The sequence below is a fragment of the Pseudochaenichthys georgianus genome, chromosome 18, assembly GCF_902827115.2.
Source record: "Pseudochaenichthys georgianus chromosome 18, fPseGeo1.2, whole genome shotgun sequence".
Classification (NCBI taxonomy): Eukaryota; Metazoa; Chordata; class Actinopteri; order Perciformes; family Channichthyidae; genus Pseudochaenichthys; species Pseudochaenichthys georgianus.
In genome coordinates, this window is record NC_047520.1 from 16,836,928 (window position 1) to 16,850,863 (window position 13,936).

At 41.4% G+C, this 13,936-nt stretch overlaps 1 protein-coding gene across 7 annotated transcripts in view; it reads left to right on the plus strand.

Moving 5' to 3' along the window:
* Window positions 1-13,936, plus strand: part of LOC117463365 (sodium/potassium/calcium exchanger 2-like) — a 45,795-nt gene that overhangs the window by 18,966 nt on the left and 12,893 nt on the right. For 2 of the 7 annotated variants that reach the window (XM_071206582.1, XM_071206581.1), the window contains exons 3-6: window positions 2,233-2,281; window positions 3,482-3,590; window positions 6,611-6,625; window positions 11,318-11,368. In XM_071206582.1, the coding sequence (XP_071062683.1) occupies window positions 2,233-2,281; window positions 3,482-3,590; window positions 6,611-6,625; window positions 11,318-11,368 (224 nt within the window). The remainder of the gene's footprint in view (window positions 1-2,232; window positions 2,282-3,481; window positions 3,591-6,610; window positions 6,626-11,317; window positions 11,369-13,936) is intronic. The other 5 variants (XM_034105570.2, XM_034105571.2, XM_071206583.1 and 2 more) reach the window with 5 other exon arrangements.

Sequence of the window (13,936 nt, forward strand, 5' to 3'; positions counted from 1 at the left end):
ATCTGGACTACCAGTTCTGCTTTCAGCGTTTTTCACCAGATTTCTCCGAAAGCCTCCCCCCCCTGTTTAAGCTGTTGGCAATTTGAGTGTTGAAAGCGGAAGTATTTTTGCATGATGTCACACTCTCCATCGATAATTCCCTGTTACACGGCCTTACATGCATGCAGAGAGACATTTATCTCCCTCAGCTGATCCTCTTCCAAGAATGATCCTGATGGGACGTTACGTAACAACTGGAAGGCAGAGCTGCCGGTATTAGAGGAACACACAAACTCCAGAGAACATACTAATCTCCCCCATGTGATTATTAGTCATAATATTTAACGTTGGCTTAATGAGCGGCCCGCAGCGTAATCTCTATCTGGCACGTTCACCTGTTCCCTCCTAACCCTCCTGACTTTGCCTTTGAGGGAGGGTGATGTGGAGTTTAAATAGAGTTATTATACCTCAAATGTGCAGGGAATCACCCCGAAGATATGAAATGGTGGGAAAATGAGGTTATTGCAGAATAGCTCGCTGGAAAATGTGTGGATTAGCTCAGCTGCTACATTTCGTTTTTGGCCAATCTCCCCCCTGATTTCTGTAATTATTCCGTCACTTTACAGAGGCAACCCTAATGTATGGTAATGTATGGGTTGTTAAACAGAAACACTGGGACACTGACACTCATAATGATTTCTCTCTCAAAAGGAAACCAGCTCCCAATAAAAGTTATTTCAAGGCAAGGGGAATTTGATTAGCTAAATGTGTCATAAAATCAACAAAAGGATTCATAAAGAATAATTGTTCTTCTTTCAAATACAGAATGTTGGGACGAATGTTAAGCTTTCACCTCACGAGCCGGAGCTGACGCCTCACTCCTCCTTCCTGCTCCATATCCACAGATTTGATATTCAGTGCAGCGTCATTTAGCATACGAATGAATCACAGGGTTTACAAGTCTGAAGGCTCTTTCTTCAAATGTGTTAATTTGCCCTGAATGTTTCAAACCCAACTGGATAATGTTATGCATTTCATTTGGCATTGTGCACTTTATCAACACACATCAGTGCCTCCACATTTGAACAACTCCTCTCCGAAAAATGTGTAGGCTGTGAACAAAGACTTGATATTCAAAGATCTGAACAACAGCTTTGTGTTCGTTCCTCGAAACAGAGGCCTTCAGCGTCATTTCACACACACACACACACACACACACACACACACACACACACACACACACACACACACACACACACACACACACACACACACACACACACACACACACACACACACACACACACACACACACACACATATACACACACACACACACACACACACACACGATTTTGGAGATGAAGTGTGCGCCCTTTAGTGAGGCAGTTGGTGAAAGGCGTTTGTTTCAAAAATAGACGTTACAGTGCTGCACATGGCACGATGAGATGGCAGAGAATTGAGGGATTGTTTAAGGACTGGCGTCGCTTTGACATGCCCACTCTCACACAAAGTTATCGCGTTAAAACTGGCAGCACGGACACAACGTTTCAGAGTTTTTAGACCACTCCAGTCACAACTAGGCTATTTTAACTTTAAGCTTTATTTTATTTAGTTAAAAAGACATGTAGATATTGTAACTTTGTATTAAAGACAACGATACAGCTCTAACAAAATTCATTTCAATATTTCGTCTTCGTGCAATAACACAAATATACGGCATTTAACTGTGCTTTTTGATAAGTGGCACTTATTTAGTTTCAATTTAGTTGAAACACAGGTTTCTTTTTTCTCCATGTTTTCTGCTGCAATGCTGCAACGAGCAATCTATGTTCTTAATTGTTTTCTTTAAACATGGTCGACCAGCTCCCCGGTATCAAGGAAAACAAACAAATGGTGAACGTGTTTGAGTTTACGTTACATAAGCATTGCATGTGAAATAGGAATACTGTATATCAAATATAAGTGAATGCTATTTTTGAGGGTATTTCAAGGAAATCCAAGTAGACAATCTGATGCTGCTCAGCTTGTGAGTGACTGTGTCAGCAGGCACAGTGGGGGGGAGGAATCTGTCACTCAAGTCTCGTCCTCTTACTTCACTGTCGGTCGTCACATCACTGTAACTGTAATGTCTCTCTAGCGTCTTTTCGTCTTGTCTGTGTGGTTGTGTGCGGCATGCTTCACATCTATGTCCTGTTTTCTCTCTCTCTTTCTCTCCCTCTCCCCCCTTCTACTTGTTCTTCTCTCTGTGTTGGATGAGAAGACAATTCCTGTGACGCCAGAGGATGAAAGCAAGTTGTCGGTAGGTCTGGTCTGATTGACACTCTTCTTCCCGTCTGCTTCTGTGTGTCCCCCCGTTTTCTGTGTAGATGTAGCTTGTGTTTCTCCCCACCATACTGTGAAGAAGACATGTGCACTGTTATCCCTGGCCTTCAGAGAGTAGCTCCCCCTCTGTTTCCTGAAGCCTTGTTACAACACTTACACTTTGCACGCAGCATGCAAAAGACAACCGAGGAAGAAGCATGTGTTTACAAGACTCTTTTTAATGCTGTTAAACTTCCTGAGAAAAGCATGCCAGAGTGTTAACCTTTCACCAGGATTGCGAAGGTTGAACAGCAGAAGGAGAGTCTTCCCGGTGGCACGGCGGAGCGTTGTTTCTCCTTCCTCCCGTTCACACCCATACAGGCCTGTGAATTAGCACCTCACACCTCCTACTCCTCAACTGTGCGCAGCCAAAAGCGGACTCACTCCAAACAGCTGCCGCCTGCAACGACGCCAAATGTCCCAAAGTTCAGCCCAAACTGCTGGAGTGACCTTGGCTTGGATTCGTAACTCTGTTTTTCAGAAGCCCAGGCACTTTACGATAGTTACACTGCGATGCTGCGAGGTTTTATGCAAAAGAGGATTAGGGAATAATATTCCAGACAGCTTGGATTAATAATGGCTCGAGTAAAGTGCTTACAATTGATAGACTGATGTTAATACCAACATATTTGATTCATGACAGACATAAGAACTAGTTTTTGGAATAAAGATAGATATTTATTATTGAGGTTAAAAGCTGGGTAGCACTTTTTATGCCGCCCATGTCTATAATGCGTTATAAACATACTTATTATGATATGCTAGAATATGCGTTTTATGTTATGATGCATACTAACAAGACTATTTTTATAATCTGCATGGTACAGTTAAAGTTATAAGCACTTATATTTGTTCATAATGCTTTATAAAAACACATTATTAATGTAATTATTCCAACAACTTGAAATATAATACATGCTGATCCCTCTGTGAGTGACCTGCAGTCGTGACATATTACGATATTTGACGTGTTATATCCTGTTGTGATTATTGTCTCAAAGCATTATGAATATTAAACAGTGCTATAAAGAGATTATAACGCATTTTAAGGCATAATTACAGATGTGGCCGTAATAGAAAGTGTTACCAGTCTGCTGCAGCAGGACGTTTGATTGACAGCGTGTTTCTCCTCTCACAGGCCCGGCCTCGGCTTCAGAGGGGGGGGAGCTCCGCCTCCCTGCACAACAGCCTGATGAGGAACAGCATCTTCCAGCTCATGATCCACACGCTGGACCCTTTAAGTGAAGGTAAGTCAGACACACACGTAGAAAACTCCTCAAAGATACATCTGACAATTGGTTTTTCCTCTTAAAAAACTTTTTTCAGATGTACTGGATGTGAATGGAATCCAAAAATCCAGGACCTTTACTGTCAGAAAACTAAGCACATAACATATGTTCATATCCTGAACCTAATTTTTTTGCAGCACCATATGTTGTTTCTGGCAAAGTTTTAATTTAGTCCACAGTTCAAATCGAAAATGTACTTTTATCCATGCATCTGCCGTTTCCACAATTAACATTTTGTCCTTCGAGCACCTATGTGCCAACACAGAAATGATTATTCTTTAAAATAGCCTATCCGTAGAGACGAGGGGAGTGCGGTGCTGTGTCAGAGCTGAGGTGGAAGATCATTCTACTTTAATCCAACATCAAGGCCTATTAGCTTAGCTGAAGGAAATGTAAAACAGCAGTGTCAGTGCTCGGCACGGAGGGGAATATGTTAATGGTGCTGTGAGACCAGGGGAAAGAAAAAATCACATTACCAGGGGTTTCTCATCAGTGTCTTTGTTTAGTGAAAGGTCTTATGACGATGAATCCTAAGGCTTAAAAATATGAATATTAATGTTGAATGCTAATTCCTGTTTACTGACTAATATGGGTGTTTATTCCTTTTTCCCCTTCGAGTTTCCATAGTAATGTCTTAACAGTGCGTGGCGTTGGATTAAAAGCATCAGTGGTGGTGGTTCTACAGAAAATAAACAACATATGGGAAGAGCCTATTTCTAAACTCAGAACAATGACCAGCCTGAATATTTCCCCTCTGGATGGATGTGATCTCATTAGCAGATGTCTGCTCTCCGAAAATGACTATACATTCCTTAAAGGCCAAACCTAGAATGAGTCAGCTCAGGAAAGATTAATAAGCGTTGCCGAGATGGGCCTTAAAGTCCCCATTAACATGCATCAACTCTGAGTGTATTCCATCTCGGAGATTATAATGTAAATCAGAGGCTGCTGCTGCCTGTTGTATATGTACCGGAGAGCAGGTAAATACTCCACCCTGCCCCTCCTTTAGAGCCTTCTAACACGCCATAATGATTGTACACTGAAATATTTACTGCTTGTTTGACAGCACGAAGATTTAAAGACGGCAGAAAATGAAAGACAGCATTTGGGTTTGGAATTCAAATCCCACCAATCATCTAAAAACATCAAAATACATATACTGTGTTATTTTTGAGTGGATTCAAAATTGTTTTTTGATTCTGCCAAGATGTTATATCACATTTGACTGATGAGTCTTTTGGCAAAAAATACTGACTGGAAATAAATGCACTGAAGCAACGACTAAAGTGTGACATGACGGGAAGATTGAATTCATTACCAGAAAGAACAAAAGCAACACTTTGGGCTGATTATTTAGAAATGTCCATGTGGGTCGTCTTCACACATCCAGCAAAACGTAATGATATTGGCGAAACGTGTGCACATTTCCTGACGGCATTAATGCTAAACCACATTTTATCCGGGATATGGCAGCTGCATCTAAGAGAGGCGGTGCTAACTGTCCTTGCGTGCTCTTCTGCTTTAAGTGTAGCTCAGCTGGGCTGTCGGGGGGGAAGGCGGCAGGACTCAAGCCATACATTTTTTATGACCATTTCTCAAAATAAAGTCGCCTTCGCTTCCGAGCCGAAGCAGAGTCTGAGGTTGTTTTGCTTGGGCTGGGAACTTATTACATTTGTCAGACTTTCAGTGTGAGGGCGGTTAGAGTGTTTGAGCCTATAGGGGTTAAACACTTTTCCAACAAGCACATTACAATACTTTCCTCCCGCTACATCGTCCTTTTAGCTAGTGATAACACAATTGGGAGATTTTATTTTTCAACAGCGGCCTGTTTTGGGGTAAAATAAACCTAAATGAATGTTTGTGTGTGTGTGTGTGTGTGTGTGTGTGTGTGTGTGTGTGTGTGTGTGTGTGTGTGTGTGTGTGTGTGTGTGTGTGTGTGTGTGTGTGTGTGTGTGTGTGTGTGTGTGTGTGTGTGTGTGTGTGTGTGTGTGTGTGAAAAATATATATGGGACTTAATTGCTTTTTCACTGGACATGGATTACAAGATTGATACCACTCTCGATGTCATACATATCATGATGTTGCGACATATTACAGTACCGTAAGCAAAGCAATATATTTAATTTAGAACAATTTTCATACTGAAATGAGCTCACACAGATTTGTTATACAATCAAAACAATTATAACTGTCACATTTTCCATCATGGCAGTAATTGCTGTGCAAACTGACTCACTGTCTGCAACAAACCTATGCATACTAACTATTCATTTAAAATGTTGGTGTATTTTTTTGGTATCGAAACCTCATCACAAGGCATAATATGGTGATACTAAAGTGTATAGATATTTTGTCTCCTATATCCAGATGGTGGTTAGCTTAGCTTAGCATAAATATGTGCTATTGCTCTGACAAACCCAGGCTAGCTGTTTCCTCTTGTTACACGCAAGAGTGGTTTCAGTCATCTCCTCTAACTCTGGATAATAAAGCAAAAAAGTATTTTTCCCATATAAATAATATATCATATTATTTTAGGCTCAAATATTTATTTCTCACATGCATCGAACTACAACAAGAATGATAACTATAAAAATGACCCCAAAAGGTAAATTGTTGAACTCAAGTGTAGTCAACACCTGACATACTTACAAGCGATGTGGTGGCTAATCAAAAGCCATCTCATTACCAATGTGTTTTTGTTCTGCAATGTTAAAATGGTCTTTCAACATGCGTCCTAACAGCATTTATAACAGCATCTCTCCCCCTCCTCGCAGCTCTGCGACTCCTTATGAACTATTTTCTTATTTTTATGATCTGAATTTGTTTCTCTGCACGGCAGTTACAGGTCACCACATATCCTTTTCTTTGGGGCTCCTACACAGCTGGAATCAATGATTTACTGTTCTCCAATATCACCTGGATTGATGTTCTCTCTGCTTCTGTCATCCTCTCTTTCTTTTCTCCTACTGTCCCCTCAGAATTTGCTGACTCTGGTGAGTTACTACTCTAATTTCTGTACCCCCACCCCTCCCCAACAATTCTCATTTCAACAGCCTGGAGGAAAGTCTCCTGCCCGACGTGTCCCCTGTAAACGTGTCCCCCGGCGCCGCTGTGCTGTCTGTCCCCTCTGTCCTTCAGAAAAGCTCATTCTCTTCTGTGGATGTGTTCCCCCTGGAAACCCTCTGTGACCATTTCTGCATTGTTTTCCCCATCGTCCCTAATCCTCTCTCTCCTCTTATCAACTCCCTTTGCTTTGTCTTGCTGCTCTCTGTGAGACAGGCGGACGCCCAAAAACGAGGAATCTTGTTTATTTCCTGTCCTCCTAAATATGGACATTCAGGTCTCTCAGCTCCACAACGTTGTGCTTCAATCATGACTTTTGGTGTTTCGGGCAAAAGGTGAAAAGTTGTCAGCTGTTTTCTCTCGGTCCTCCTCACACGCCCTTCATCAGGAGTCAATAAGATCTGGATGAACTGCTCCGGAGTAACATTTGTTTCCCTCTTTCACAATTAGCTGTTCCCACAAAGCTGTTAATGATTATTCACATGCTCCATGAGGGGATACAGTATATTATTCAGCATCCAAGAACAACAGCTTTCTTGTTACCGTGAACGTCCTTCAGTTTAATAATAGCTCTTTAATCCTGCATGTTTTTCATTGGAGAGAACATTGTAACAGTCTGGTACAGTTAGTTCCCATCACAAGTGCCCTCATCTCTTTTTCCATCAGTGTGGAGCTACAAACAATATCACTTAGGAGTGGCATCAAATATTGAACCACAAAGAGAGTAGGGCGGAGTGGCTCTCGCTCTGTCTGAGCCTCAGTGGATGCTGAAACAAGCCTCCAAAAACAGCACTCACTATTCTGCCTGCGTGCCGCCTTTGGCTCGTCCCCTCAGTAACATTCATCACTCTGAGATGTGAACTCTGTGTCCATCGCTAGGGATCGGAATCCAAAATGTCCGCTCCATCTTAATCGTATGCCTCTGAGATTATTATATTTATTTTATTCATGCTAGCTTCTTTTTTCTTGCATTGGTTTTTAACAATCAGAATCAGAATACCTTTAATAGTCCCACAGAGGGGACATTTACATTGTTACAGCAGAAAAGAGCCAAAGACGGCTTAATGTTACCTAAGAAGCATGCGTAAAAAAAGTTACATAATTTACAAAAAACACATCCTGTAACAGTTTTGAGGATTTAGCAACCAGGTTTATATTGCAGTTATTATTGGCATATATATATATATATATTTATATTGCCCAACAATACCAGAATCAAGAAAGCATGGCTAATTAAAAAAGTGAAAATATCCCAGCCTTTACATAAAAGCACTGCTCTGTGATGATGCGGTGAAGTATAGTAAACATATTTATGAGAAATGGTGATTCCTGCAGATCATTATCTCGCTGACTGGAAAGATCGCTCACTGTGCCGATTTGGCCTTGGACATCATTGTGGTCGATGCCAGGCAGTTTTTTTTGTGAGCAGACATTGTATCAAAGGCCCCCACATCAGGCGGAGCATAGAGAGAACAAGGTCATTTGGGTGAACCGCCATACACCCATGTTGGCAGACAGGACGCTTATTGGATGAACGGGTGAGACGAACGGGCATGTGGCGCGTTGTTTTATTGGCAGTTTTCTAATCAAGGCACAGAAGGAGATCAGCCAAAGGGCGGCAAATGAGGGTAACCATTCGTAAGGTTGTGATGACGTAATGTTTACCCAAACACAAGCAAAAAATAAAGGGAAACAATCGAGGAAGAGTCAACTTAAATACACAGGGTCTGGTTGTTCTATGTCATGACTTTCATTAATTTAACACTCATTTAGTATTAGAGTTAAATCACACACACACACACACACACACACACACACACACACACACACACACACACACACACACACACACACACACACACACACACACACACACGGTGACCCAGGACCATCATCACATGGTTCAATAACACTCGCTGTCACTGACGTCAAACCCATTGTGCAATATATTTTCCATTTATGCGGATATAAAACATTGACATTCTGCGGTAGGTTTTTAATTGTTTGTTCTAACAACAATGTTTACATCTAACTTCAAGATTATATTTAGGTAGGTATGTGGAATAGTAGCATCTTCACCTGTATACAAAATATAAAGGGAAAGGTCACAGTCAAGCTTTGCAGCATATTCTTCATCGCCAAATAACTCATATAGGCAATTGGTGTATCTTTTAAATTATGATCAAAGATATCATTTCAAAGAACCGTTCTCAAGTTCAGTTAATAAGGGGGGTGTACAACTGTTGACAATAATCTTCTTTAGGACAAGTGGGTATGAAGTGTCCAAAATACACATTTAGGTGTTTCATTTACTGACTATGTCTGCAGATTTCTACTTATTTCACCAAACGTTAAACATTACATTTCAAAACACTTGTAATGAAAAATGTCTTAATGTAAGTAACTGTTAACATTTGAACCTTTTCATAAGTAGTATCCCTCCCTAAACCTTGCTTAATTTATTTCCATGGATAATCGTAGCTCCAGCATGTTATGTAACTGTGACCGAACAACCCCAACCTATCAACCCATCATCCCTCACACACACACACAAATACACACACACACACACACACACACACACACACACACACACACACACACACACACACACACACACACACACACACACACACACACACGCACATAGAGGCACACATGTCACACCCCCTCCCGTGCCCTCTGAGCTCACCCTCTGCTAGATGGGGGGGGTGGGGGGGGAAATAATCAATGTTAAAAGCCTTTTTGCTTCAGCACAGACTGTGAATTTCCCTGACACCCCACCCCCCAGCAGACAGTGTGCACACACACACACACACACACACACACACACACACACACACACACACACACACACACACACACACACACACACACACACACACACACACACACACACACACACACACACACACACACACACACACACACACACACACACACACACACACACACACACACAGCTCAACAGAGGTTTAGAGGTCACACCGCAAGGACAAGAGGGCCCTGGTAAACAACAACAGCCTTTCTCCGGCTGCAGGGCTCTGATTGGGTTAATTGCTCTCAGCGCTGCCTCCGTCAGAGGCCGGCCGCACAGTGATGGTGCACTTCAGACCCAAACAGCCTAATCATGTGGGATTGAGGCACTTGTACCGGGAGTGCAGCGGATGAGCAAGATGCTCTGCAATAGGATGTGTTTTCATCTCATTAGATTGTTCTCAGGGCTGCCAAGGCTGCCATTTGGCATGAGATCCGCACCATAATCCTCTCACATGTGAGGGAGTGGCCCTCACTGTTGGGCTCAGTTGGATATTTAGAGTGCATGTGGGTACTCACTGTACTGTACACCAACACGCATGCAGAACAACTAGAAATGTCTGTTTGTGAAGAGAAGGGTTTGGTCCATTTACACAAATTGCTAATTTAAGTCAGTCACACGGATCCCTGTTTCGTTGTATTTGGCGGCACCTATGGTGATATGCAGAACTGCAAGAGTTTCCACTTTCTCTTTTATAGAAGAGGCCAAGCTAAAGTAGACCACTTCCTGTTTCTTACATGGAATACATAGCATTTTATTTAATAGTAGTACTATAATAATAGTACTGTAATATATTACAGTACTATAATAATAGTACTGTAATATATTACAGTGCTTTGCTTTTGTCTATATTGCTACAAACAGTAAATGAGAACATTTTGAATAAGTTAACATTGGATTGAGACACATAAATATCTCACATATAGCTGAATAACATAAGACTTGCAAGGTATACAAAAGAGAGCTGGACTATTTACAAGCTTTGAATGTGGTAAAAAGGCAGCTTCAGAACAGCCTCTTGGTGTTCATCATTATTATTTGTATTATGGATGAACTGGTCTTACAGAGGCTTGAAAAAGGGGACAGTAAACTACTAATAATGGCCTTTAAGATGAAGTATAAAGAATGAAATCCTCATGATATCAATTACTACCTTTGAGACAGTTTGGAGACAAAGTGCATTGTGGGCCGCGAGCCTCTGTGCCTTCTGCTCAGCTGCTCACGTTCAGCTCTCCCTGTAGGTTTGGATTCCTGAACAATTCATCATGCAGATGTGCTGACCCCCTATTTACTGTAGCACCAAGAACTGCTACAGTAAGGGAATCAAATTAATTGTTTGGGTTTCATTGTGGAAATAAAACGCTGAATCATCAAGTCTTTGAATACGCGTGCGTGCAGAGGAGAGGAGGACTCATCTTTCTGTTGCATGTTGACCCAGTAAATTCTCTTCAGACTTCCCTGTTCTGTTTGTTTGTTAATATATCATTGTATGAACCTCTTATTATTTTTCTTCTATATCAACCGCTCCTTCCCCCTCTCTTCTTCTTTTTGCTAATTATGATCTATCCTGTGGCAATGGCAGGCTTTCTGTCAGCTACTGTAATACTATAATGTATTCCATTTGTTTTTCAACCCTGTTTTGCACTTATGCCGTGATGACTCTGAGAGACTTGTGTTGCCGTGAGAGTGTTTGTGCAGTAGGTGATGTAGAAGCAGCGGACCTGTGTTGTTCTGTCATGTTCACTATTTTCCTTTTCTCTGTTTGTTCGTCGCCTTACCCTTGTCTTTTGCTGTGATGTTGTAGAGCTTGGGACTTATGGGAAACTAAAATATTATCACTCAATGACTGAGGAAGGTAAGCCTGAAAGTTTTCACTTGATTCTTTGAGTCAGCTCCTGTCACCTCTCTTGGTTTTTCTCCATCTTTATCGTGACACTCCACCTCCAACCCCATCTGTTTGTTTGCTTGCAACATTTTAAAAAGTTTGACGACCTCTCTGAGATTTCACTGACATAAGTGCAAATCATGGTAGCCATGCCATATTTGTTTGAATTATTCTCATTTTCTTTCTTTTTTTTCTTTCTTTCTCCCCAGAGAATATGTACATATTGTGTGTTGTGAAGTGCTTCTATGGTTATCATTAACAAGATGTTTTGAAGGAAAATGGAGTATATGTTGCATTTATTAGATTTTGTGAGAAAGCCACTGATTATTTAAAAAAATGTTGGTCAATTGAACACATTTCCTATAACGCAAGCAGGTAAAACCACACATGCACAGAAGAGATCTCCTGAAAACACACAACAAGGTTTACTTTTTCTTTTCTTTCGTTCTTTGGCCCCATCTGCATTACTGAGAATCATCCATGCCTCAGCACTCACTCTGAGTTCACTTGCACCAGCAGCGCATGTAAGACGTACGTTGCTGAATTTGGCAAACTGGAGTGACTCATCCACCCAGTGGTTGTGTAACAGGCAGTGCCGGCAGGGGAAATGAGCGGCTGTGTAAAGAAGGGCTGGACTTGGTTGTTCTTAAAGACTCTGCAACTCTTCATCATTATGCAAATCAAACCTTCATGTTTCTTTGTTTGCCATTAAAGATACAACAAAAATGAAATTGTGAAACCATTCCCAAAAGCTATATCAAGTAAAATAAGTCTCGGCTAGCCTTAGCTAAAGCTTAAATTGAATGTACTAAATTAAGCAAAATAAGTCTCCTTACCTAAAACTTAATGTACTCAATAAAAAATATCTATTTTGATGATTAACATCCAGCTAATTCAGTTCAACACTCTTAACCAATCCACATCACTCAACAACCAGGCATGATGAGGAAAAAACCCAGTATAACACATGCTAAAGCTAACTAGCTTAGCATATTTCAGCATCTTGTGGAATTCATCCAATAGGAACATTCTGTGTATCTTGGCTAGCTGTTATATAACATATATAAATGTATTAATCGTAAATACATGTTTTAGTTCATTTCAAATGTATGATATTTGAACTTTCTATTGTTATACCTTCCAAATGTATCTGCTAATCTAGTAACTTCCCTCTCTGTAGAGTATTCCCACTGAAACCTCATGCCAGAGACGTTTTTCTTAATCATTAAAGAATTCCTTTGAAATGTATTAAAAAAAGCCCAACCCAACTCGTATTCCCAAGCCAAGATAATTATCTCACACCCACCCACAAACACACTCTCACTGCCGCACATAACGTGCAGACAATGACTGTGTAAGGTGAGTGATGTCAATGAAGAGAAATGTGTGACGCCGTCTTGTGAAAATATGTTTGCGTATCCCTCTGAGCGCATGTGTGTCTGAAAGCGAGACAGCGGCGGGGAGGGGCTGTGTGTTACCAAACGACCACAAGACAAAGTGAGAGAGAAATGGTGTTGGAAAAAGACAGACGAGTGAGAGAAACGGGAGCGAAATGTAGAGTGAGAGAGAGGAGACGTGAGGAAGGCCGGCGGTGACTTGGGGTGGTTAATGATTTTCGCCAGAAGGTCACAGACGGTGTTGACATGGTCGGGTGGAGGACGTATCGACGCGCCACTGTGTCAACCACTGACAAATCAGTCATGCCCTCCTAAAATGAAGGAAAACATCTTTCACATTGATCAATAGTAGGACATGCTTGCAAAAAAACTGACACGCACAGGACGTCAGTGACACTAATATCGATACTCAAGGTTTTGCACTAAAACAACATGCAATATGAGACCTAACCATCAAATATTAACAGCTAATTTAATGTTGGATTTTTTTTGCATTTGGTATCATATTTCTTCTACTGTTGTTTGTGATTGTGTCACAGGCAACACATGGCATGGGCCGTTATTCTGCGATGTCAAGAGATCACGCCGCTTAGGCAGGCAACAAGGTCGTGATGATATGCGTCACACAGCATCATCTGTCCAGTGCTATTGAATCAATAAGTGAAATCAGCAGCCATTTATTCACCACCTCCAGTGATTTCAAAATGATTTATTTAATCCTCTGACTTGCAGATGTCTCTTGCATGCTACAGTATTTCTCTTTGCTAGAATCACGAGGCACTCCAGTACAAGTAACACTATAGTAGGAGTATCATGATGATCCAATGTGTGACTGTTGATGTGTGATGCTGTCCCCAGCTAAACCCTTTGGTTGCTTTTAGTTCCCAGCTGGCCTCTGACATCTCTTGTGAGTTTCTGATATGTGTAAGTAAACAGGAGTGACCTCCAGAATATCTTCACAAGAGACCCCCCCCCCCCCCCCCCCGAACTGACTTCACCTCCACCGAGGACCCAGGACATTGCAGGATCATCAGTATATAATATGCAATGTCATATTGACTCTTAATGTTGTTTGAACTGCAGTTTTGTGCACAACCACCTCACTGTGTGCTTCTGAAATGTGAGCCGCCTGGGGTCAAAG